Source organism: Carettochelys insculpta, chromosome 7 (assembly GCF_033958435.1).
Source record: "Carettochelys insculpta isolate YL-2023 chromosome 7, ASM3395843v1, whole genome shotgun sequence".
NCBI classification, from domain to species: Eukaryota; Metazoa; Chordata; order Testudines; family Carettochelyidae; genus Carettochelys; species Carettochelys insculpta.
In genome coordinates this window covers 73510727-73538611 of record NC_134143.1, presented here as the reverse complement: position 1 = coordinate 73538611, position 27885 = coordinate 73510727, and the positions used below count along the sequence as shown (strand labels likewise).

Here is a 27885-nt window from a genome sequence, read left to right as displayed (position 1 = left end):
AGCCACCCCTCCTCCTGCACATCCAAAAGCTGTCAGGCTGCTTTCCTACCCCCAGGTGGCAGGTGCCCACCTCAGCTCCCACAAATCTCTCCCGTAGGTCAGCAGCCAGCTGCTCTGGGCACCCTGTACAGCAGTATTTTCTGCTGCCCTTGGCCCAGCCCCTCTCTCTGGATTGAGTGGAAAATGACTAAGGTCAGAAAGGGCAACAGGCTGCAGAGCTCCTGTGCCGGGAAGCACAGCCAGGCAGGATGAGAGGCCAGCAGAAACAGCGCCCTAAGCAGATCACAACAGCCTAACTAGATCTTCAGAGAAGGGTGGCAGGCCTCAGTCCAGCTCCTCCCTGGCTTCTGAGCTGGAGCAGCCCCTCTGGAAGGGTCTGCCACCAGCCCTTTATGCAAACCATAGCCTGGGTATCCATTTTCCAAGGCCAGAACTCCAGGGCCCAATCCTGCCTTTGCCGGCTGCACACCCATGACCCACCCCGGGAGTTCGGCAGGGAATTGAGGGGCACAGGAGGACTTGGCCCATCCCAGTGTTGCCATGCTGCAGAGGTGCGCTGTGCAGTGTACTGGGGCAGCCTGGCAGAAGTTAGAGGGAGCTGCCGCCACCTGAGTTTGAGGGGGGCAAAGGGACTTGGGGAGCAGCTGTTGCAGGTGGGGGAGAATTTACGGTGCTGCCACCTGGCCAGCCTTAATCCTGGGCAGAGGGAAGTTTGCCCCTGGCCAGTACCTGGACTGCTCTGTGCTTGTCACGCAGTAAGTTCCTCAGGCTTTCTGCGAGGCACTGGGCGCTCTGCTGGCCTGGCACTCTCAGAGAGAGGCAAGCAGAGGCGGATTTCCCTCACCGACTCCCGTTCACCACGACCACTTATTTTATAGAAGACGGCAGGCGCCTCCAGCCAGCTGCTCCCCAAATCTGCGTGCTCAGCCTGTCCCATTGCAAGCCAATAGTAAGGAGGACTCTTCTTCTTGGTGACACGTGAATCCACCCACTACCCTTAGTGCTTTGTAATGATTACTTACTATTAAAATATTTGTAGCCCCCCCCCGACACAAACCCCCACCACCTCCACCTCACAATGTCACAACCTGCTTGTGTGTCCGTGACTTCAGGGATATTGACTGGAAGCTCAGCACATGTTTAAGTAATTTGCTGAACGCAGTCCTGACCAGTAACACATCTGTTGTCACAGCACCCTACCAAGGAATGAGAGAACCAATTATCCTCTTCTACTGACAGGGAAACTGAGGCACGGAGAGGCCAAGTCTGAGGTTCTCAAAAGCGCCTACAGGAGTTCTATGCCCAGTTCCCATTAAGTATCAAATGACAGCAGATGCATAAATATCTTTGAAGGTGGGGGTCCCAGCTCCCCAAGACGTCTTTGAACCTCTGCCCCAACCTTCAACACACCGCAGTGACTGGCCAGTGGATGCAGAGAGTCAGTGGCAGGGACAAGATTCAGGTGCAGATCAGATTTTAGGAGCTCTTTCCTCTTGGCTTTGCTGCCTCCCCTGAACTTTCAGCAATTTCTAGAACCAAGCAATTCTTCTTGGGGCTGCTCCAAAAATGCCAGGCTTTGTAATGAGGAAGAGGTCACGTGAAGGATGTAAACCAGTTGATTAAGGCAGCAGGAAGTCAGGAACGTCTGCCTAAGGACTGACAAAAGACCAGCTGATGCTACCAAACACCACCTAAACAGTACAAAGCTCTACCTTTTTATTTTTTAATGAAGCTGTTATAAGTAGGACCATCAGTGACTTTAAAAAGTATCACTGGCACTTGGACCACATAAAGAGGTGAAAAGGTCAAATTTTGGCACTCTGCCTCAGGAAGGTTGCTGACCCCAATGTAGCTGCACAGGGGAATGTGAAGTAGAGACAAACACTGCCTAGTGTTGTTAATTTCCATCCCTTCTCCCATGTGCACCATGCAACAAAATAAAGGCCATCTCTACCTTACTCTACACTTATTAAGTTTGCAGATGATACCAAGCTGGGAGGGGTTGCAACTACCTTGGAGGATAGGGTCATAATTCAGAATGATCTAGATAAATTGGAGAAATGGTCTGAAGTAAACAGGATGAAGTTTAATAAAGATAAATGTAAGGTGCTGCACTTAGGAAGGAATAATCTGTTTCACACATACAGAATGGGAAAAGACTGTCTAGGAAGGAGTACAGCAGAAAGGGATCTAGGGGTTCTAGTAGATCACAAGTTAAATATGAGTCAACAGTGTGATGCTGTTGCAAAAAAAGCAAACATGATTCTGGGATGCATTAAGCAGGTGTGTTGTGAGCAAGACAGGAGAAATCATTCTTCTGCTCTACTCTGCACTGGTTAGGCCTCAGCTGGAATATTGTGTCCAGTCCTGGGCACCCCAATTCAAGAAAGATGTGGAGAAATTAGAGAAGGTCCAGAGAAGAGCAACTAGAATGATAAAAGGTCTGGAGAACATGACTTATGAAGAAAGGCTGAAAGAATTGGGCTTGTTTAGCTTGGAAAAGAGAAGATTGAGGGGGGACATGATAGCCGTTTTCAGATATCTTAAAGGGTGTCATAAGGAAGAGGGAGAAAACTTGTTCTTCTTGGCCTCTGAGGAGAGAACAAGAGGCAGTGGACTTAAGCTGCAGCAAGGGAAGTTTAGGTTGGACATTAGGAAAAAGTTCCTAACTGTCAGGGTGGTCAAGTACTGCAATAAGTTGCCAAGGGAAGTTGTGGAATCTCCCTCGCTGGAGATATTTAAGAACAGATTAGATAGATGTCTATCAGGGATGGTGTAGATAGTGGTCGGTCCTGCCGTTGGGGCAGGGGACTGGACTCGATGGCCTCTCAAGGCCCCTTCTGGTCCTAGTGTTCTATGATTCTACCTCATGTAACCACACACTAGGACAGAAAACGAACATTTACTAGAGCTCACCTGTCCTGCTTCAGACATGCCAGAGCTGGACTACTGAGACTGTCTAGACCCTCTGGAGTCCAAAAAGGCTCTGACTCATCATACCATGAGAGGAACCTGTCCCGTACACCTCCTCAAACTTGACCTCCTCATCAATCACTTCACCCTCAGGGTTGACTATGCTGACCACTAGTTCACCTCACCCTGAAGTATCCATTGGGCTCTTTACAGTGGAGTTTGGTTTGCTAGTGAGGATGGCATGCAGCTCTGTGAAAGTGGCAAGATTTTGGCATCATACTGAGCCTCCGCTCCCAGGGCAGCAGAGTTGAAACTGCTCACCAGAACAGTCATAATGGGCATTGTGGGACACCTCCTGGAGCTCACTTAGAGCAATATAAGCAAATGCACTGTTTACACATTGTATTGCTTTAACCGTGTCATAAAAATCTAGATCACTCATTAAAGTGGTTTTATTATGTTGGTGTAACAGGAGAGATAAATCGCTGGGATGAACACAGCAGACACCTCCATTGTTTTGTTCAAAAACAATACTTTTGTTGACACACTTCCATAGTGTAGAGAAGACCTAAAGCTCCGATACCTTCCCAATTTACCATGTTTTCATGAGTTTCCAGTGCTATAGCAAATTTATTGGGCTAACAGTCACACAAATGGACTGATTTGTATACATTGAGATAACCAAGTATAGATTGAACCTCTCTAGTCCAGCAGCTGCCGTAACTGACCAGTGCCGAATAAGACAATTTGCCGAAACCAAGAGAGATCAGTGTTGCTTAGCAGCATTACCAATACTTTCACTGCATACCAGGCTCTTAGAAGATATTTAGGCATAAATTAGAGCTAAATAACAGCACAGAACACTGAGAGCCAGGACAGGTAGCTGTAAACAAACTTTGTGGAAAACTTGGCAATATCCATAAAGGGATATCCAGATAACCAAAATCATGCCAGACCAGAAAGGTTCAACCTGTATTTCTTCACCTGCATAAGAACCAGGAGGAGAGTGTCAGTTTTAAATGTGGCAGAAGTGAACGTCTGCTCACCCAGAGTGGTTATGAGTTTCTTAGGCTTGGTCTACACGACAGAGTTGGGCTGATGTAAGGCAGATTATCCTCAACCTAATTATGTTTGTGTACACACTACGCTACAGACTTGCTTCCGCAGACGTGTGTCCTGCCGTAGCCGCATAACTCCAGCTCCACAAGTGGCATAGGGCCCATGCTGGTGTAGTTAGGGCGAAGCATCGTCCACCTGTGAAACCGACAAGAAAGCAGGGCTGTAAGTGGGGCTGTCACTGAGGCACCTAGGTGGCTGTCCACTCCCGGCTGGTCTCTTGCCTTCCCAGCCCCTCTAAAGCTCGTGGAAGTGCTCTTGGTGAGGATGTGCACGCCCAGCCTGCACTGGATGTAGGTTGACCTAACATAGGTTGCCTTATATTTCTACCGTAGGCATGCCCTCAGGTCCTGAGATTAAAGGTGACTGGAGATTTCTTGCCCAAAAAGGAATAAGCCTGTCCTACTTGTAAAAGATTTCCCCATGTCAGTTACAAATGCCTCCAAAAACCTAGCAGAGATTACGCCTTACTGAAGGAATCTTGCTCAAATTTCTAACAATTACATTTAAATTGGTAATCCAAAATCTTTTCTGAAATTTACAATCTTTGCATCTGTTTCCATGAGATGTAGTCCTTTGCTTCACAGAGCTTATAAATACCATGCAGTGCCTCTGTGGAGCTTACAAATGCAGATGTCATGCCCTTCTTGAGCGGTACTGAAGTAGAGAGTTTCATACTATATAGACATTCAGAATTACTTCTTCATAAACAAAAAGGTTCCATACGCCAACCCATTAAAAGCACCCTTATGAACTACCGCTCACTGAAATCTGAAGCGTGGAATTATTTGAAGTTCCTTCACCAACGTTCTTTATTAAGTAGGCTAAAAATTTTAAACTTTTTAGAAAGTGAATACCAATTATGACTAATTCCCAGTTTTTAACTGCTGAGTCATCGCAACTTGCTTATATACTCTCCTACCTTACTATATCCTCTCCTTGGACCAATTCCCCATGACCACTGACCTCAGCCTTGACTTTTTTGTGTCACACTTCATACAATGGTGCACTATATATGATACTAACCTTGGGTTCAACTTTTCATTTGTGACCATTTAATAGGAGTTGATTCATATGTACACAGAGAATTGAATGTGCAAAGCACCAGTCATTCATTATTAAGTACTGTGCAACGATTGTTCATTCTGTTATTTATACTGGAGGCACCTGATGCATTAAGTGCTATACACACAGGCAATTGTAAAAAAACCCAAAACAGTGCCTCCCTCAAGGAGCTTAAAATCGTTAAAGGTAACAAGAGAGTAAATGAATGGTAAGAAAAGATGACTTTTTTTTTCCCTTTAAAGGTGCCATCTTGGGACTGGGAGAACTTAAGTACAAGTCCCTGCTCTGCCAGACTTCCTCTGTGGTCTTGAGAAATGTCACTTAGTCTCTCTATACGTCAGTCCTCCTTCTGCAAAATGGAGATAACAGCACTTTCTCCTTCATGGGGTGTGCTGAGGATAAACATATGAAGGGTTGTGAGGTCCTCAGATATTGTGGTGCTGGGGGGCCAGATTAGCATCTAAGCTGAACAGAGACAACACGCAGCCAAGAAAGAGAGCAAGGTAACAGTGAAATGATCTCCTTTACAATAATCATCAGAAGCCCTGAAACATCAAACACCTAACCACGTTGCCTTCTAAACTGCTGTGAAGACTTATTGAGGCTATGAGGGGAACTCCACACTTGGGACTTTTATCTAACTTTGCTCTATACATTCAAAAATCTATATGACAGGGAGCAAACCTACACAGACAGGGAGAGGAACTGGATAATTTGTCTTTTCTATCTCCAATTTGTGTAATCCTAGACAATCTCTTGGGAACACACAGCATACTCAGAGACTGTTACATTATGCAACCACCACACAGGAGTGTTCTGAGGACTCCTGAAATTAGCACTATAGCATGTTAAAAGCTTAGCACTATACATGTTAAAAGCACCACATATTAACAAGGTGCTTATTTTAAACTTTCCTCCCCAAGAAATAAATGAATTTTAAAATTAAAATAATCTACAGTCTCTAGGTATTCATTGGAAATATAGAATACATATTCTGGAAGGTAAGTCAGAGACAATATTACAAAACAGGACAATCACTCTAGCCATTTCTTCCAGGAAAGCTCAGCTCAAAGGGAGTGGTGCAGATTTCACTGAGATTTTTATATCGATTTTTCCATCTGACTTGACTGACGTACAGCTGATTTGTATCTCAAATACTCTGTCGGATTATAGAGGCCTTTGCTGGCACCAGTCTAGCTAAGGTACCATCAGAGGTTCCAGTACAGAACATCTGTAGAGGTTTATAAAAATTCTAAAATAAATAAAATAAATAAATGCTCTAAAAATTCTACTCCGAGACACTGTGGGCAGTAAAGAGGGTCAGAAGAGCTTTTTATGTGATACAATACCAAGGCATAATGGCACACAAAGAGAAATGGTCACTTTTAACTCTGAAATATCTTGTAGTGCCTTGCATGTTGAATAGTAACAGAGAGTAAATATCTTGCTGTCACAAGTCACCTAAAATATTTAGTTTTCTTTTGAATATAATCAAAGACATTTCAACTAATTAACAGCTCAAATGTATCTGGATTTCACAATCCAATTTAGGATCGCTATATAACCAGGAAAGGGAGCAAAATATTTCTATTGATCTTATGTATGTATGCATCAACCCTAAAAAAGCCCTCCCCTTCCTTGGCTAAGTTTAGCCAGTTTTTGAAAGGCTCAGCTTTGATGGGATGGGATGTTCCGTAGTCTTGGTAAAGACAGTGCTGCCATTTGAAGAAAGAGGGTTAAATCAGGAACAAGGCTGAACAAAAGAACTGCAGGTGGTTTCTTTTACCAAAAGATGAACTTTTAAGAACCAGACAGAAAATAGAGTTTTACAGATTATTAAAAGCCTGTCATCAACATGCATATCTGGTCATTTGTAATGTATTTCCTTTAGCCCACATACGCAGGGGCTGGCAACCTTTTTTTTTTTTTTTATTTCAGTAACAAAATCAGTAATTCAAGAGCCACAATACATGTGAATATGAGACATTCTTTAATCAATACCATTGAACTGTACTTTTTGTAACCCCTACTTTAAGAACAGCACATGCAATTATTTTTAATGTGATGCATATTTACAGCAAGACTTTCCCAAATTTTTGACATTCTCTCAAGGTTGCATTTTTTTTTGGGGGGTAGTGGTGCATTTCTCATTGCAAATGAGACAAAGGGAGCCTTGACAAACTTGATATAAATGCGAAGGATTGGATCAATTCAGTTTGAAATGCTATGTTTTCATCTTCGACTTTCCTCTTTTTTGCAGCCATTCCAACCCCACTTTAATTATAACTGATGGAGCTCCATTCCAAACAGCTAAATGTAGCGCCTTGCACGCTGAATTTTACTTCACATTTAATTTCAGTTTTCTTTCTTAAAATGCACTTTACCCTTCACAGCAGGAATGCCACAAGCTTCCTTTTCCTTTCTAAAATCAAGACTTTATTAGTAACGCGAGCAAAACACAGATATGGGATCATACCCCACAATGTACTGCACATACTAAAATGGGATTTAGCCAACATTTTAAGATCACATGTAGGTTGCTATTTAGATACAAGTTGTTCTTTTTTGGGCTGTTAGACGTTCACCGTTATTTAAAATAATTAGAAGGGTTTTTTTTCTTTTTACTTTGCAATCATAGCATTGGGAGCCCCAAAGATGTCCTTAAAAAGCTGCATGCAGTTCTGGAGCCACAGGTTGTAGACCTCTGCACATATGTATAGACCACAGTTCACTGCTACAGCACAGCAACATTGCATAAAACAACCTACTACTAAAGGGAAGGGGGCAATTGCATTAGTGTGGGTGACCCAGGCTCAGGTAGTGTTCATCTATTAACTCCACTTTAAGCAGGCTGAAAATATGCAAGTGTAGTCAGCACAGTTTTTAGATAAAAGTGTCAGTTTTATGGATATTTATAGCACGCGTCCAGTCTTGCAGAACTCCATCTTCCTCCATCTCATTTGTAATATAAACTGCTTTTAGCCCACATTAATACACTGTTACTGGAATACTTCTCACATTCTGTATAAGCAAGGCAGCAGATCAATACTCAGCTACACTGAAGAAATGAAGCATTGCTGCGGAATCCTGTTAAAAGCACACTTAGAAGAATAAATTTAATGAATAACCAGAGCTCCATTCTGCTTGGATAAATATTCAGGTTTGTGCATATTTGTAAAGTGGCTTTTTGACTCAAATCCTGTTTTTAAAAGGCCACTAGAACAAGGGAGAAGCTTACAAGTAACCTAAAACTAAATGCATTTTACTCCACTCTCTTACCATCCTTGCTACTTACCCAAATTGTGCGTATAAAAAGAGACTCCCTGCAACCCCACCCCACACAGAGAGGGGCCACTTTACTCCAGCAGTTCCTATTGCAATCTCACAGCACCGAATTTGGAACAGCTATTTCCATCACATAGGCTGGAAGGAGGTGTCACAAGCAGCGGTCTGTAATCTCAATGAAGGATCACGCAGAAAAAGAAATAAGACGAGGGAAGATGTTTATTAACATTCAACAGCAGCACATTGAAATCAGAGAGATGCCATTACTTACACTGATTTTTTAAAAATACTTTCTTATTTGCTCCACTCAAAGTCTCCATGTAAAAGGCTGGCTTCTCCACATAGTTAATTTTCATTTATATCTGCACACTTATTTATAAAATGCACACTTCCATATGGACCTGAGCACTCAGTAAAAACGTCTGAAAATCTACCCCAAACAACCTTCATAACCCTTTCCCTACTGCACCTACCTTACCACCTATGTTCAAAAAGGACATTGTGCTCTACAGGACGACAAACTCAGGCAGCAAAACCACACAAACTGCAAAAGTTAAAGGCCTCTACTAAAGTCACCTGTCTCCTGCCATTATATTTAAATTAAGAGTGTTAGCCACAGTGTCCTGGCTGACCTTCATTACTGTGACAGTCAATGAAGTAAGATAAAGCAAAAGGTGACTTCTCAGACAGCCACAGTCCATGGCCCAGAGAACCCTTCTGGAATTTTAGAAATTAACAAACATTTGTCGTTATAACAACACTATTGCTTTGGATTGGCAAAATAGGACCAGATCTTCATCGTCACTTGAGCATACAAGCAATTTTAACTCCACTGAAATCAATAGGAGTTAAGGGTATGATGTACCTGGAAGGATCAGGGTCTTAGTTATTACTCAGAAGATAGTGAGAGATGACTGGAAAGACTCAAGACCATCAATAACCCCACTCAAACCTGTTATGGAATTGATCATGTGAGATTAAGTTTATTTTGTTTTTGTTTTTTTTTTTATTTTCTCCCATCTACCACCAGTGACTTGGCTCTTTCTTTGTTTCTATTGGGCTCGCGGTACCATAGATCCTTTCAACATCACCCTTAATCATTTTCACAACTCTAGTTGCCACGACAACAAGATGCAGCTTATCTGTGCTGTTTTCATTTTTCCAGTTTTCGTTGCCATAACAACGCCATCATTCTGGCTTCCTACAAAAACAGCAACTTTAACTCCGTTTTCTCAAGGACACTGGATTCTCCCAAGAAGATACATGGGCAAGGATTAGCTTTATTCACACAATTTTTAAATTACAAGATTGTTTTGAAGGGAGTTTTATACTCGTTGAAGTGAGAGGCTGACAGAAACTGCTAGCGCTGGACTACTGAGACACTGAAAGCTTTGCCTTTAATAATAGCTCAAGTAATATAGCATGAGACCACTTCTGAGCAGGGACTCCCAATAGTGTCAGATTGTGTCAAACTACTGGATTGTTATGTGATGTGAGCAAATGTCCACACTTGTTTCACCCAATCAAATCTGAATTAGGCTCTAGATGTGAGTCTCGTGTGTATTAACCCACTGGCCTTCACATTATTACCACCACCGAACAGCCTTACATTTGAAGACTCATTTTAATTCTGTAATTTGAGCTGCAGCAGCAGATTTCTTTCCAGACTCCGATTCATTCCCCTTTACAGCAATTCTGTCTTGAACTTTCATTCAGTAAGTAATATAAATTCCTACGATTTATGAAGAAAAGGTGATGCACACATAACACACACGTATACAAAAGCCACAAATATGACTATGCAAGGTATTAGCTTACAGAGCACTATAACTTAATTGGACCTTCACACATACTTTACTAATGAGACAAGCACAAGTGTCTGGCACAATCCCTCACATGAGATGAGAAACAGGAATACAGTCCAACCTGCTTTAGCCATGCTTGGTATCCAGAAGCTGTAAGTTGGAATCCATCTTTGGGCATGTGTATTCGGGGCTAGGAGAGAATAAACATAAGAGAGATCTCCTTTTACATTTGGACCTGGCTAATCTAACCTAATTTCTGGATGATCTTAAGCAATATAAATGTTTTTTGGCCACACATACAAAATTTCAGTCCCCAGATAAGCTCCTGCTAAAAATTACTATTCTAACATCAGCTTGTCTGAGGGTTTGATACTTTCTCCTCGTTAGCAGTAAAAACCATTTTCCACTATGTTATGTTATGCATACTGCCACTCCTATTCAAATCTCCCCTCTGCTCTCTCTCACTTACCCCTACACTCGAAGTGCACCTCTCATGGCAGATGTACTAGCATAGATGAGCCAGTGGTACTTCTATCACTGGGGAGTAGTTGAATGCCAGCAGCCGGTCTACACTAGGGCTTCCACCATGTTACTTCCCCCACTCCCGCCCCAGTGGAGCTGCTCCAGCCATAGCATAATGGTCAAAAACACCAGTGTAGGCATAGCCTCTGTGTGGCTGTTGATGGTGAATGTTGGCACCAAACAAGTTACATTTATAAGTTAGAGACAAATACAATCCCTCCCCCAACTTGTTATATATAATTATTGTTTCCTCCCCTGTTGAGTCCAGGAAAACGCAAGCCATTAGGTTGGTCCTGGTACACTATTGATGGATGTAGCTAGTTTTTGTATATTTGCCAGCAATAAACAGTCTGTCATAAAACATTACTTTGCAACCCAACAGAACCTTTACAGTCTAATGGACTCAATGGTGCCCCCAAAAGTGGGAGAAGTTTAGAAAGTGACAAAACTGTCTCTTACATAAATTGTTCCTGTCTTGACTGAAGAAGATTATATACACAGAATGGGTGAAGCAGAAAATGAAGTGACAGTGGAGCAATAAACCTTTAGAGAAATAGGGAGGAGGTGGTTATCCTTGTTTTTATTTCAGACCCTAGGGAGCAGGGCATACACAGCTCCAGTCATACTGCTGAGCAGAAGCCTGAACATTAGCACTTCAAAAGAGATTTACTAAGTTCCTTTTGCTTAACTCTGGTGGACATTAAAATCCTGAAACACCTTTCTAAAGCAGTACACACACTTATCCCAGTGTCCTGGCCACAATCTCCGTCAAACATAAATTGTAATAACCCAGACTGCCGATGAGCTATTGCCAAATATAGATTGTAGGCAATGTGGCAGCTGAGTTTCTGCACTGGCAGCATTTGATGCACCATTTGGCTAACAGACCCACAATGTGCTTTGGTGCAGTGGGTCTTACCCTTTCCAGACAATTCTACCCCTTTCAGGAAACTGATCTGTCTGGTGTACACACCAAAAGTTTCACCTCACTTAAAAACTACTTGCTTACAAAATCGGATAAAAACCATACAGAAAAATGTCACAGTACGCTATTGAAAAACTGCTTACTTCCTTAATTTTTAAACATACTGTTATAAATCAATTGGAATATAAATATTGTACTTACATTTCAGTATAAGAGCATAGAGCAGTAAAAATAAGACATTGCCTAGGAATTTTTAGTTTGTACAGACTTCGCTACTGCTTTTTACACAGCCTGCTGTTAAACTAGGCAAATATCAAGGAGCATCTCCCCTCCACCCCAAACACAGTTAACAACCACTACTCTGGTGGACTGAGTGCATGGCTGAGAGCATTTTTTCCCCCAAGTCCTAAATTTACCTCTGCCACTAGCTTGACAGGTGCTTAGCCTATCACTGTAAAACAACGATAATACTTATTTATCCCATCTCAGGGGATTGCCATGATGAGCAGATGTATCTGTACATACAGACTTCTCTATTCAATGTAAATACTAATCATCAAGGAGGAAGCACTGCACAGGACCACATTTTGTTTGATAAGCACTGTAGATACTTTTTTCCTTTAAAGAATTGAAAAAAATCATAATTAAGGCAAAATAATGAACTTAAGACAAAGGCACAGTACGGGAAGTTAGGCCTGGATACATGTCCCAGACTTACCACCAACTACCAGTGAAAACGTGCACAATGGCTATGCTTCCCTTTATGCTTCTGTCACCTGACCTGTAAAAAGAGGATAACACTAACCTACCTCCTATCTGTTAGTCTCCAAGGTGCCACAGGACTTCTTGTGTTTCTCCTATGAGTGGCACTCACTTTTGTAAAGCACTCTCAGATAAGAGATTTACATTTATTTTGTAAACCCCTGGTTTAAAAAAACTGATCTAAATCAGGCTAACGCTTTCTTTGAAATACTGATTTGAAAATTCACAGCATCGAGGTTTTGATTAAAATGTGTAATGAGCTACATTAAAAGCACTGTTCTCATAATGCTGGCACTGACTGAGGGTCTTGTTGGAATTTTATAAAAAACTGTTACAAGCAAAAAAAAAAAATAGAACCTTGAAAATTGAAGATGTCGTTGTGTAAACACCAAGGCCAAGGCTACCGTACGTACCTAACTGGCATAACTACAGCACTCAGCGATATGAAAAAGCCCACAAACCTAAGCAAGGTAGTTAACTAACTTCTCTCTCTCCCACCAAGCCAGCAATACATCAGCAGGAGAACTACTCCCAGAGACACAGCTCCCACCTCTCAGGAAGTTGGCTTACCTGCACCAGCAGAAGAAATTCTCCTGCCGACATAACAATTTTCTCTGAAGTGCTGCAGCTGTGCCCTGTATGTGAAGACAAGGCCTTACTTGGACATTTAACTTCATTTACATGTGCATACTTAATTTCAGTGGGATTACTCATGCTTAATTTTAAGCATGCGCACAAGTGTCTGCAGCACCAGATTAAAATTGTATTTTTGTTAAAAAACCTCTTAGCGGCATAAAATATTTGTCACCTCAGGTTTTAGAAGTTATTTAGATTTCCAGAGGATTAACAAAGCCACTGTAAACATTTTTTTATGAACACAGGCCATATTTACAAAAATAAGAACCTAGCGTTGGCTTCTACCCGTATTTGGTACCAGAGGGTAGGGCTTTTCAAAAGCAGCTTAACCTAGTATGTATAGGTTTTGTACCAGAGTAACTTATTTGAATAGGGTCATCTTCTGCCAAAGAAGCTGTACCAGGATACACCTTCCTGTGAATAGTGTCATCAAGGTGCCTCATACCAATATGGCTTATTTTCTTCCTTATATTAGAATAAGCAATGCCAGTAGAAGACACTTTTATGCTGGTATAACTGCATCCACACTATGGCTCTGTACCAATAACTATACTGGTGCAATTACAGTTCCTAAAGGCTTGTCTACACACGTCTTGTTAATGTCAAAAGTGCAAACTCTAGTGGAAGGGCAGAGTTAGGTCACAGCATTGCAGCTTTGACATGTGGAAACTGGATGTACTTGAGAAGAGGTATTCATTGTCAAAACAAAGGATGGACTATTTGTTTATCAATTTTGTGATTCACTTTGTGTTGTCACACTAAAGATGAGGATGAGAGCCCAAACTTAGCATTTTCAGCATAAATGAGCAGTTTAAGTAGGGAGCCCTGAGAAACAGCAGTTTTGAAAGTCGTGTTGGTAAGGCCCTACCAAACACAATTTCATGGTCACTGAATTTTTTAAATGGCAAATTTCATGATTTCTGATATTTAATCTGAAATTTCATGGCGTTGTAATTTTGGGGGTCCTGACCCAAAAGGACTAGTGGGAGAGGAGGTGGTGTCACAAGTTATTCGAGGGAAAGTTGCAGAACTGTTAACCTTACTTCTGTACTGCTGCTGGCAGCGGTGCTGCCTTCAGAGATGGACAGCTAGACAGAAGCAGCTGCTGGCTGGGAGCCTGGTAGGGTATTGTCACCCTTATTTATTGCAGAATCATAGAATTCTAAGGCCAGAACGGACCAGAGTTGGTCATGTCGTCCAGCCCCTGCCTAAAGCATAATCAACCCCAACTAAATCATTCCAGCCAGGATCATATCAAGCCAGGACTTAAAAACCTCTAGGGATGAAGATTCTACTGCCTTCATAGGTACCCGAATTCCAATGCTTCACCACCCTCCTGGGGAAATAGTTTTTCTTAATATCCAACCTACACCTCTCCCTCTGTAACTTCAGACCATTGCTCCTTGTTCTGCCATCTCTCATCACTGAGAACAGCCTCTCTCCATCCTCTTCAGAGCTCCCTTTCAGGAAGTTGAAGACTGATATCAAATCTCTACTCAGGCTTCTCTTCTGCAAACTAAATAAGCCCAAATCTTTCAGCCTCTCCTCAAAGGCCATGCTCTCCAGCCCCTTAATCATTTTCGCTGCCCTCCACTGAACCCGCTCAGATGCATCCACATCCTTTCTATACTCGGGGTACCCAGAACTGGATGCAATACTCCAGATATGGCCTCACTAGAGCTGAATAGAGGGGAATAACTTCTCTCCATCTGTCAGACATGCTTCTCCTAATGCACCCCAATATGCCATTAGCCTTCTTGGCTACAAGGGCACACTGTTGACTCATATCCAGCCTCTCCATCCATTATAATCCCCAGGTCTTTTTCTGCTGCACTCTTACTTGGCCAGTCAGTCCTCGGCCTGTAACAGAGCTTGGGATTCTTCTGTTCCAAGGGCAGGACTTTGCACTTCTCCTTGTAGAACCTCATCAAATTTCTTTTGGTCCAAGCTTTCAATTTGTCTAGGTCACTCTGAACACTATCCCAACCCAACAACGTATCTACCTGACCCCCCAGCTTAGTGTCACCTGCAAATTTGCTGAGGGTGCAATCCATCCCCTCATCCAGGTCATTAATAAAGATGTTGAACAGTACTAGCCCTAGAACCGACCCTTGTGACACTCCACTTGAAACCGACCACCAACCACACAATGAGCCATTGACCATTACCCATTGCGCCCAACTGTCAAGCCAGCTTACCTATCCATCTTACAGTCCATGTATCCAATACATACTTCCTTAAGTTATAGGCAAGCATGTTGTGGGAGAGAGTATCAAAAGCTTTGCGAAAGTCAAGCTATATCACACCCACTGACCTCCCCATGTCCACGAAGCCAGTTACCTCCTCATAGAAGCTAATCAGATTGGTCAGGCACAACTTGCCCTTGGTGCATCCATGTTGACTAGTCTTGATCACTTTCCCTTCTTCCAAGTGCTCCAAAATGGATTCCTTGAGGATCCCCTCCATGATTTTTCTGGGAACTGAGGTAAGACTGACTGGTCTATAGTTCCCTGGATTGTCCTCCTATCCTTTTTTAAACATGGGCACTACATTTGCCTTTTTCCAATCATGTGGGAACTCTCCCAATCTCCACGAGTTTTCAAAGATAATAGCCAGAGGCTCTGCAATGACCTCTGTCAATTCCCTCAGTACCCTTGGATGCATTAAATCCAGACCCATAGATTTGTGCACCACTAACTTTTCTAAGTAGCTCTTAACCCGTTCTTTCCTCACCGAGGGCTGCCCACCTTCTTCCCATAGTGAAATGCCTAGTGCTATAGGTTGGGAACTGATCTTGTTTGTGAAGACTGAGGCAAAAAAAAGCATTGAGTACTTCAGCTTTTCCTGCCTCATCTATCACTAGCTTGCCTCCTTCATCCAGTAAGGGCCCTACACCCTCTCTCATCACCCACTTATTGTTATCATGCCTGTAAAAACCCTTCACATTCCTTGCTAGCTGCAGTTCCAACTGTGCTTTTGCTTTCCTGATTACCCCATGGCATTCTCCAGCAATATATTAATACTCCTCCTTAGTCATCTGTCCAAGTTTTTACTTCTTATACACGTGTTTTGATTTGAGCTTGGCAAGCATTTCCCTGTTAAGCCCAGCTGGTTGCCCACCACATTTGCTGTTCTTACGGCACATCAGGATGGTTTGTTCCTATGCCTTCAATAAGACTTCTTTAAAATACTGCCAGTTCTCCTGAACTCCTTTCCCCTTCACATGTGTTTCCCAAGGGATCCTGCCCATCAGTTCTCTCAGGGAGTCAAAGTCTGCTCTTCTGAAATCAAGGGTCTGTATTTTACTGCTCACCTTTCTTCCTTTTGTCAGGATCCTGAAATCCACCACCTCATGGTCACTGCAGCCCAATTTGCCACCCACTTCTATTTCTCCTACTAGTTCTTCCCAGTTTGTGAGCAGCAGGTCAAGCTGCGCATAACCCCTGATCGGTTTCTTCAGCACTCGTACCAGGATGTTATCCCCAACATTCTCCAAACACTTCCTGGATTGTCTGTGCACTGCTTATTGGTCTCCCAACAAATGTCTGGCTAAGTAAAGTCTCCCATGAGAACCAGGTCCTGTGATTTGGAACCTTCTCTTAGTTGTCTGAAGAAATGCTTGCCCACTTCATCTACCTGGTCTGGTGGCCTATAGCAGACACCAACCACAACATCACCTCTGTTGCTTCCGCCTCTAAGCTTAATCCAAAAACTCTCAACTGGCTTTTCTCCCTCCATATACGGGAGCTCTGAGCAATCATACTGCTCTCTCACATACAGCACAACTCCTCCTCCTTTTTTTCCCCTGCCTGTCGTTCCTGAACAGTTTACACCCTTCCATGACCATGTTGCAGTTATGTGAATCATCCCAGCAAGTCTCCGTTATTCCAGTCACCTCACACTTCATTGACTGTGCAAGGGCCTCTAATTCTTCCCATTTGTTACCCAAGCTTCTTGCATTTGTGTACCAACACCTTAGACAGTTACCTGATTGGCCTACTTTCTCCTTGCGAACCAGGGGTGGTCCTTTGCTATTCCCTCCTCCTTCCCCACTTACCTCAGGAATTGTGTCATCATCCCCTGACAAAGTTAGTTTAAAGCCTTCCTCACTAGGTTTGCAAGCCTGCCTGAGAAGATGCTCTTTCCTCTCTTTATTAGCTGGATCCCATATCTTCCTAGCAATATTTGTTTGCAAAACAGAGTCCCATAGTCGAAGAAACCAAGAAAACCATCCACCACCATCTGCGTAACCACGCATTTACCTCCACGATTTGATGATCTCTACTTGGACCCCTTTCTTCAAAAGGGAGGATGGTTGAGAATACTACTTGTGCTCCATATTCCTTGATCTTTCGTCTCAGAGCTACATAATCCATCGTGATCTGCTCAAGGTTGTTCTTGGGTGTGTCATTCATGTAATATCCATCTAGAGCACTGAGCACAAAGCCTATGCAGTTATTTTCTAAAAGAAACCATGACGCCGTGTGCCTGAATAAATTGATCAATATGGCTTGTAATTATTCTTATGACCACCACATCTTGGCCTTTTCCCATAATTTGCATTGTCCTGACCTCTTCCGCCTCTTCCTCCACCACTACCGAACTGTTGCTGTTGATATACTTCCTTCAGCTGCGCTACCTTGATCTCACACTTGCTTCCACTAACATTATAGAATTTTTTTTCTGGGATCTTAGAACATAAGAATGGCCACACTGGGTCAGACCAAAGGTCCATCCAGCCCAGTAGCCTGCCTGCTGACAGTGGCCAGTACCAGGTGCCCCAGTCTTCTTGACTGGATCTTCTTCCTTGAAAGTGATGAACACAAAAAACCTCTCCGGTTGTTGGTCTTTGGATCCCCTGGAAGTTCAATTGCTTCAGTTTCTCCAAACTCTCTGAAGCATTCCCTGAATTTCTCTTCTGTGGCTTCAGGGTAAGTCCTCCAACAAAAATTTTCTGCACTGGATCTTATTTCATTGCCAGGGCCTTTATGGGATCAATAAGTCATCCATCTAACCTGTATTCCTTCTGTTCCAAAACTTTGTCAACACTTGCAGCTTCTTTAAACAAAATATATCCAAAGCCTCTTGATCTTCCTGTGTTTGGGTCCACCTTGATTGTACAGTCAGCCACTTCACCACATTTGTCTTTCAAGTCTTTTTTGCTTGTATCCCAGCTGAAACCACCAACAAACATTCTCCCTGTGTCCTCCTTGTTCTTGCTGGCATTGATCTGGTTGCCTTTGGCTACATTCTGGCTGGTGGCAGCAGGTGCCGCCACCGCCACCACAGCCCTGCCGCTCTAGATCTGCAGCTCACCAGAGCCCTTTGGCTTTGTGCCCATTCCGGGTGGTGTCAGTGGGCCCTGCCACCTGCCGCCCCACTGCCGAGGCTGGAGAGACAGCCGCCTGAAAACCCGCTCCTGATAAAATCCAGGCCAGCCGGAATCACACTAAAATCCTCACGTGGATTCGAACTGGGACCCTGTTGCGTGGCTCTCCCCTGCCGTCACCCCTCCCCAACCAGAGACGTACACTGCTGTCATCAGAGCTGGACTACAGTCAGTAGCCACAACTCTCTGGGCACCGACATCTGAAGGCAGTGCAGACATAAGGGTGGGCCCCCTGCAAATACCCTTGCTACAACACCTTTAACTCTCTTTTGGGTCAGAATTGCCCAGTGTGACAAGCAATTGTCCCCTCCAGTGAAATCTGTAGAATATAGGGTAAAAGCACACCAAAGACTAGATTTCATGGTGAGAGACCAGATTTCACAGCCTGTGATGTGTTTTTTATGGTTGTGATTTTGCTAGGGCCCCACATATGAGAAATAATTGAACTACAACTCCAAATGACTGAAATGGGAGCTGTGTTGCTGGCACTTCTGAGGGAAGGGGAAAGGCAACTAAAGCAACTAAATAAATATGGGGTAAAGCAACTAAATAAATATGGGGTGAGGCCTTTTCTACAAGACACAGCAGCATCACTTTCACTAAAATTACATTTAAATCAATCATCACTCAAATGTTTCAGATTTATTGTTTTTCCATAAGTTTGCAATTATATCTGAAAAGCAATCAAGTGGCTTGGCAAGATCTATTCCTTTTTATAAATATATACTACTTCTCATGGTTTTATTATTCTCCACTAATGAGTCATCTTAATAGTTGCTCCATTACAGCACATCTGACAGAGGTCTGATTTACTGGGGTCATCCCTGCCAAGATAAATTCTCTCCTCTCCCTTGATAACTGGTGCTACTTTTTCTTTTCCTCTAATCTTACACTGTTATCCAAAAGAAATAAAAATAACCACCAGTGATACAGGAAGTTGATTTGCTAACTTAGTTAACAGTGTTGTGACACTGTCATTTTCTGCCCTGTATCAGCAGCTAATCTGTAGTGTCCTCCTTGTTTTGAAAGGTGCTTATCATTACTGCTGAAGATTGATTTTAAAAAGGAGTTCACAATATCTCAGGCTTTTCTGAGTCAAATTTAATCTTCACTTGTATTTATTAATAGGCCTGCTTTCTCCCTAGCTCTTCTCCCTGCCCCAACCCCCAGCTATATTAAAAATCCTTGTTATTCCTCATAACCCAATGGACCAGAATAACTCATTTTGTTTTTTGCTGCCCTTGTCCTTTCCCTACAAGCATTAGCTGACTGTATTCTTCTTTAGTTACCTTGTCCCCTTTTCTAGGCTTAACCTAATAGATTTGAGCAGTCCCTTGTGAGGTCTGGAATGGCTGACTTCTCAGAACAAGTCAAGATTTTAAAATCCTATGAAAGCCCCTTCTTTATCCTCTGAAAGACTGATTTTAGAGGACATTAAATTACAGGCCTGAGTTCCTATTTTCTAAGCCTAACATAACCCCTAAAGGCTTATAATATCTGAGTCACAGCTGGAGCTGTGGTTACTGTGTATACAGTTTAAATATCCACCACTTTACAGTGCAATTTATTTTAAAAATCAAATCAGACACCGTGTCATAAACAAGGGCTAATTAAGTACCCAGCAGGTACAGTGATCCTTGTGCAAGAAGGGTTCTTAAATATCTGCAACTCCACTTTGATTAAAAAAGGATAAATATATCAGAATGGGATAACTATAAATTGGAAACCTCCGTGATACATGAAAGGCAAAGTCTGATTGTTGCCATATCTGCATATCCTATATCAGAAGAGAAGTGGGTGAAGTGCACTAAAAACAGAACAAGCTTGAATCAGCATGGACTCTCTATTTGCTAGTTATTTAGCAAAGCGGAATGAGATTTTAGCAAGTCTGATTAAATAACACTAATAAAGCATTTAAAAAAAAAAAGGGAGGAGAAAGCCTCAGCTTCTCCACCCCATGAAATCACATCAACAAAGTTGGAAATAAAATTGAACCCGCATCTCCTTCATGACTCCACAGACCAAATGCTGGGCTGATTAACTATTAATTCCTTTTAAATTGTATCTTAAGAAACATTTCTGTGCAGTAATTTGTTGTACCATGGAATTTACTGAATAGGAAAACAGACTTGCTGAAAGTTCCTCAGAGTTACAAGGTTCACATATCCCTTAGCCACTGGACTCTCAGTCTCCATGCAGCTATGTGGGCAGAATTAGACCAGTCCGTCACTGACGGGAAAAGGCATACCCATATGCACTGAAAAGCCATCCAGTTGAGACCACTTTCATAACCCAGAATGATGGACTGGAATTTAATGAGTTTGTGTTTACTACAGCAACAATCTGAACACCTACTGTAAAGCATAACATTATGACCCAATTTAAATGACATAAAGAGGATTTCTTATTCTTGTGACTAAAGAAATATTTCAAAAAAAGACAGAACCTTGTAACTCAGAGAGGATTACTGTATTTCACAGAATCATAGAAATATAGGGCTAGGAGAACCCCGAGAAGTCCTCTAATCCAGGCTTCTGTGCTAAGGCATGGTCAAGCAAACCTAGACCAAGTCTCGCCCAACCTCTAATGATGGAAGTTCCACAGCTCCTCTTGGAATGCTAATCTACAGCAGTGTTTCTCAATCTTTTTTTTTTCTTTTCACAAAGTACCCCTTTTTCAAAAAATTGTAAGTACCCCCAGACTTCTCTCCCATACCACTAAGGGTATGCATACCACTGGTTGAGAAACTTGGGCCTAAGGTAATCTGAGGTCTTGAAACAAGTGCCATTCAACCTTTCTGGATTACTGCACTCTTTTCAGGAGTCAGATTTGTTTGGCATCCAACAAGTTACACCTCACTTAAAAAACAATTACAAAAACCATGCAAAAATATCGCCGGAGACTACTACTGAAAATCTGCTCATTTTACACCATCTTATTTTCAACTAAATGAATAGGAATAGAAATATTGTACTTACCTTTCAGCATAAGACACATTAAGCAGTAGAAGGGCGTCACTGTCTGAATGAACTTTTAGATTGTACTGACTTTGTGTGTTTTTGTGTAGCCTGTTCTAAAACTAGGCAAATATCTAGATGGGTTGATGTGCCCCCTGGAAAACCTCAGTGTACTCCCAAGGGGACACATACCCCATGTTGAGAAGCACTGATCTATATCTTAACTGCCCTGATAGTTAGAAAATGTTTTCTGGTATCTAAGATAGTATCCCTGGCTGCAGATTAAGCCACTTCTTCTCTGAGCTACCTTCAGTGGACACACAGAATTACTAGTCACAGTAAGGGAGAGGTAGCCATGTGACTCTCTATTCTAACAAAACAAAACAGCAGAAATGTAGTACTTAAAAGTCTAAAAAAAAAACCCCAGTGTTCATTATAACAGCCCTTAATATGTCTGAAGCCAATTAACAGGTGGTCTCTTTGTCTTTCCAAGACTAAACATGCCAAGTTTTTTTTAATCTTTTTTCACAGGTTGGGCTTGCTAAACCTTTCTCCACACCCCCCCGCCACAAGACTCCCTCCAATTTTGTGCACATTTGTAAAATAGTGGCTCCAGAACCAGACATTTCTCCAGGTCAGGCCTCTCCAGTGCCAAGTACAGTGAAATGATTTCCTCCCATGTCTTACATACGACTCTCCTTTTTCACAATTGCATCACGTTGTTGACTGGGATTCAATTTGTGATCCACTGAAATGCTCCGACCCTTCTCAGGAGAATGACGAACTACCTAGTTGGTCCCCATTTGGTAGCTGTGCATTTGATTTTTCTTTCTGACATGAAATACTTCGCACTTGTCATCACTGAATTTCACCTTGGTGAATTCAGATCAATTGCCCAATTTGTCAAAGTGATTATGAATCCTAATTCCATCCTCTAAAGTGCTTCCAATACTTCCAACCATGGTGTCATCTGCAAATATTGTAAGTCTATTTGCTATTCCACTACCTAAGTCATTAATCAAATTAAATAGTACTAGATTCAAGATTGACACCACCCCCCCATGAACGAAACCCCACTAAATACACCATCCCAGTTTAACAGCAAACCGTTAATACTATCTTGAGTGTGGTCTTTCAATCAGGTATACACCCGTCTTATACACATTTAACCTACACCGCATTGCCCTATTAAGTCAAAATAAATTCTCCCATTCTGTTTCCTCTACAAGGTCAAAAGACCTGATAGCCAAAGAAGCTTTTACAGGAATGTGCCTTCAAGGAGGTATTAAAGAAGGAATGAATGAATGAATGAAAGGCAGCGGGGATAGCAGAAACAGTTGGAAAACTCACATGTAAGTTGAAACTCACTGCAGCATCCTTATACATGACAAATAGCAACAAAAAATACCTCAAAAACAGACTGAAATATCCCAGAGGTTGCTGATCATCTGACCAAAACAAAGATAATTTGTCCTTTCTGTCCAGAAATCAAATCCCTGAGAGATTGTGTGTTACTTTCCAACCCTGCACGAGCTATTCGCCATCTTCAGTTTAAGAGACTCTTTTTCCATTTCACAATACAATCATGGTTCTCTGGGATACAGAATGTCCTTGAAGCACTTTGTACCAGTTGTCTCTGGATGCAGCTCTTATTAACAGGTCATTAAGGGAATGGGCAGAGGTAAATCTCTTCCAACATAAAAGCAGCTATCAAGACAAGTAATACCTTCATAAGTACCATGGGTGCAGGGATGTAGCCAGATGATAATGAACTATATTAGAAGTGCTAGACTTGAGTGATAAAAAAAAATGGGCAAGTCTGCAATGAGACAGACGAATGGGGAGGTTTGCATCTTTCAAGCCTATTGATAACAGAAGGTTGCTGTTATGGACTAACATTTCCGTTTTGAATCTGGGCTTTGACATGAATCTGTTGAGGAGTTTCAGGTCAAGCACTGCTCTTCTGCCCCCGGATTTGTTCTTGACCAGGAACAGAATGGAGTACATTCCTGGGCTGCAACTCATTTCCTTGGTCTAACATGCAGGACATGAAGGATTATGGGCTGCATTTCCAAACTCCTGGGGGTTCCTGGGAATGGGAAGAGGGTATGTGACTATATCCAATGCACAATCTCTTAGGACAAATTTCAGAATCCACATAACAGAGATAAACATAAGAACGGCCACACTGGGTCAGACCAAAGGTCCATCTAGCTCAGCACCCTGTTTGCTAACAATGGCCAACGCCAAGTGGCCCAGAGGGAGTGAACAGAGCAGGTAATCGAGTCATCCCTCTTCTGTCACCCATTTCCAAACTCTGACAGAGGCTCGCAACACCATTCCTACCCATCCTAGCTCATAAGTGTTCATGAACCTAACCTCCATAAATGTATCTATTTACTGACTGAAACCTGATAAAGTTCGGGCCTTCACAGCATCCTTGGGCAAGGAGCTCCACAGGTTGATTGTGCACTGTGTAAAAAAAAAAGAAAAACCTTCCTTTGTTTTAAACCTGCTACCCATTACCTTCATTTCGTGACCCCTAGTTCTTATGTTATGGGAACACAATAAATAACTTTTCATCATTTGGCAGGAGAGTGATTGCTTGATTGATACCTGTTCGGTCCACTCCCTCTGGGGCATTTGGTATTGGCCACTGTCAGCAGACAGGATACTGGGCTGGATGGACCTTTGGTCTGACCCAGTATGGCCATTCTTATGTTCTTATTCACCGTCTCCATACCTCATTATTTTATAGACCTCTTTCCCATCTCCCCCAACCTCTTCTTGTCTAAGCTGAAAAGTCCCTGTTTTTTTAATCTTTTCATATGGCACCCATTCCAAACCCTCAGAGACCATGCAGTGTGTCACTCCATCCCATTTTGCTTTGGCTGAGAATCAAGAGTTTTGGGAGCAAGAACCAGATGGTCTTAGGGATTCACTACTCTTAGATTGGCCAACTCTCATTCGAGAGCACGTTCCCCAAAATAGCCGAGATTCTCTCATCGGCTAAACCAGACAGTATAGAAGCCTCACGATTATTACATTTCCTGTGGTCCCTCTTCTTGCCTTCTCCACTACACCTGGCCCTGGACCCTCTTCCTGCCTCCACCTGCCTGTCTCCAGCTCCTCCACCTTCTACCCACACCCTGGACCCTCTCCCCACCTCTAGCCCTGGGAGTCTTCTGGAAAGGGAGGAGCTGGGAGCAGCCACCACCACTAAGCCATGACAGGGAGGGAAGGTGCCTCCCAGAGCCAAGCTCCAGCTGCTGCTAGTGACTATTCCCGCCCCCCGGCTGAGCATCAGGATGCAGACTTACATCAGTAGCAGCGGCCAGAGCACGGCTCTGATCAGCACCTTCCCTCCCTGCCACAGCCTGGCAGCAGTGGCGGCTGCTTCCAATTCCTCCCTTCACCCACAGCCAGAGATGATCATATATGCAGATACATATCTCACAGAGCTGGAAGGGAGCTTGGGAGGTCATCAACTCCAGTCCCCAGCCCTCTTGGCAGGATCAAGCACCATCCCTTCCAGATATTTAAAAAACAAAACAAAACAAAACAAAACTCTCTTTGCCCCAGACCCAAAATGGCCTCCTCAAGGACTGAACTCACAACCCTCGGTTTAGCGGGCCAATGCTCAAACCACTAAGCTACAGACAGCTGGGCCAACTCCACCCCACCTCCCTTACTACCACCCCAAAGCCATCCAGAAACACTTCCCCCAAGCATTCCAGGGTGGCATACAGATTGGGCGAGGGGCAGGTCTCCCCAACCCCTTGTGAAAAGAGGGGAGTTAGAGCATAAAAAGCAGGGGGCATCAGTAATGATGCAATACCGTATTTCCCAGAAGAATCACAAGTTTCATGAGACAAATTAGAACTAATAATATTCATATCCTATTAAAAATAAGACAAGTTTCAAACCATTTTTAAATCAACTTTAATGATATAATGTGTTCTCTTAACAGGTGGCTAGTGAATTGTAAAATTAACCAAAATACAGCAATAAACACATGACTGGATTCCCCTCTCTTCGCCATTACCAGTTTACTTTGTGACCTTACACAAATTACTTCACCTTTCTGAGACTGTTTCCCCTCCTGCAAATTGGGAATAACATATACCCATGCCTGTAAAGTGCTTTGATAGCCTCAAAGACACACATGTGCATTATAATATAAGATGTATACCTTAATATCACTCTGAAAATGGATTCCAGAATTTTCAGTCCCAACTTGCCTCAGCAAGTTGCCAAGATAACTTCATGTTTGACTGCTTAATAATTACATTTTAAACACTTAATATTTAGCTGAAGCACTTAGAAACCCTGCAGTTTTCCTTTAACACTTCTGTTTCCATAGAGACATACCATCAGCAATTCTATGTAAGCATCTAAGATGGTATATAAATAAGTGACTGGCAGAACATTCTCAAAACAAAATATTGTAGAGAAAAAGGTTGGGTTGGGGAAACATTAATATGTTACAACCAGGCAGGCTGAACAGAGCTATCCACATATGCCTTACCAATAAAATTCCACCACCGCATACTGGCACAGAATATGGCAGGCATTACACACGAATAAGTGAATGAGGAAACTGCAATTGCTAACTCCATAGCTTATGTCACTGGAACCAAAGTTTCAAGCTTTTCAAGTTAATGATAAATGGGCTTTCCTGTAATCAGAAATAGGTATTTTTCAATGATAGAATAATGACAATAAACCAAACTGCTAACATGGAAACATCCTGGCATAAGAGGTTGCTGTCGGGACCGACCCAGCTGCCAACAAATATTTGTAGCAGAAGTGTTTTCTGGTCAATTCTTAAAAACATTTCCAGTATGTGGATCACATCTTCACACAAATATCGGTTCACCCCTTTTCCTGCAATTGACAATTACTAAAATCAACTAACATCTGACAACTGTGTACGTGGAAAACGAACAAAAAAAGACAAATATTTTTATTTCCTTTTAACATATCGTAGCACCCAAAACGAGGAGTCAGCACTATGCAACCAGCCCCAACTCAGAAGATCACTAATAAATCTACCACAGACCACAGCTTAGTAGTTTTATTCAGTTGGAACTACTGAACTAGGCAACCTAAAAGCAGTTTACACAGTAAACTCTTTCATTTCCGGCAATCTATCATCCAGAACTCTCAAATAACTGACATTGTAACCCATAAGTAAATTTTAGTTACTTATTTCATAACTACTATTAGTGAAAGTAATTATAAATAAATACGGCAAATACAGTATAAGTTTACAGTGTACAATGCTACTCTTGTTGGTAAATAGAGTACTCTGCAGACATTTTTGTTTGTTTCTTAAATATCTTCTTTAGTATTATACACTGCTAGGTATACCTCTTTACTATCCAGAATATTTGACTATCTGGCAACCTTTCAGTCCCGGGCATGTCAGATATGAAAGCACTTTACTGTGTTATATGCATGGCCTCATTGGGGAATACACACACATACCACATAACAGTCACTTCTTTTATTCTGCCTAGAAACATTCCTTATCCGCTCACTTCTATATCATGTGCCAGTCTGACACCATATGCTGCATCCTTGTCACTATTAATTTCTCCCCAGTCATTTTATATACACACACCATATATTATATATAAATTTTATATAAACTACAATTTAGCACCAAATACTCATGAGGAATTAGAGCTCTGCTGACTGGCAAATCATTTGCCAAAGCAGATTAGTTTAGCTGCATAAAACAAATATCCACCTGAACATTCTAGCACTAATCAGGGCGTGAAATTAAACTTTTTATTCAGTGTGAAATAACTGCTGCAAGGCAGTGATTTAGTATGGGAAGCAAATATTAAGGTCAGCCTATTCTCTCTGATGTTTATAGTATATATAACAACAGTAAAGGCATGGAGCACCAAATTCTGCTTTTAAGTCTATGAAACTAAATACTTCAATGCTGTAATAGCAAATCTTCCATTTGCTTTTATAATTGCATACATTTAATGGAGCTAAGTGGCTAAAATGAAAAATTAGAAGAGTAGGGGCGAGTTAGTGAACTACCTAAAGCCCATACCAACCATAGAAAAAAACCTGCTGCTAAAAGCAGGCAGTTTGAGTAGAAGAAAAAAAAATCAAAGTTTATATTCAGATATACACAGATTCCAAAAACCCCACAACCTGAACAGAAAACGCAATTGTGATGTGATTAGCTTAACAACTAAACAGTCATCTGAAATGCAACAATCCCCTGCAACCCTAGATTTAACAACAGCTGCTTTACAGAAACACACATCTCACATGACACAATCATAGAAATGTAGGGCTGGAATGGACTTGGACTTGTCATCAAGTCCAGCCTCCTGTGCTGATGCAGGACCAATTAATTCCAGACAAGTCATTTTTTTTTATTTTTTGCTTTGAAGGTTTTAAAGAACAGGCAAATGATAAGGATTCTACAACCTCCCTGGGAAGCCTGTACCAAAGCTTAACTACCCTTATTGTCAGGCCCAG

General features: G+C 42.2%; 1 protein-coding gene and 1 pseudogene across 8 annotated transcripts in view; both read right to left on the bottom strand.

Moving 5' to 3' along the window:
- BTRC (beta-transducin repeat containing E3 ubiquitin protein ligase) overlaps nucleotides 1–27885 on the bottom strand; it is a 187826-nt gene that overhangs the window by 138979 nt on the left and 20962 nt on the right. For 3 of the 8 annotated variants that reach the window (XM_074999282.1, XM_074999284.1, XM_074999281.1), the window contains exon 2: nucleotides 10276–10374. The exons of 3 other annotated variants lie outside the window; for them this stretch is intronic. In XM_074999282.1, coding sequence (XP_074855383.1) covers nucleotides 10276–10374 — 99 coding nt within the window. The remainder of the gene's footprint in view (nucleotides 1–10275; nucleotides 10375–27885) is intronic. 2 more of the 8 variants (XM_074999283.1, XM_074999287.1) reach the window with 1 other exon arrangement.
- On the bottom strand, nucleotides 17531–18298 carry LOC142015954 (heterogeneous nuclear ribonucleoprotein A/B-like; annotated as a pseudogene).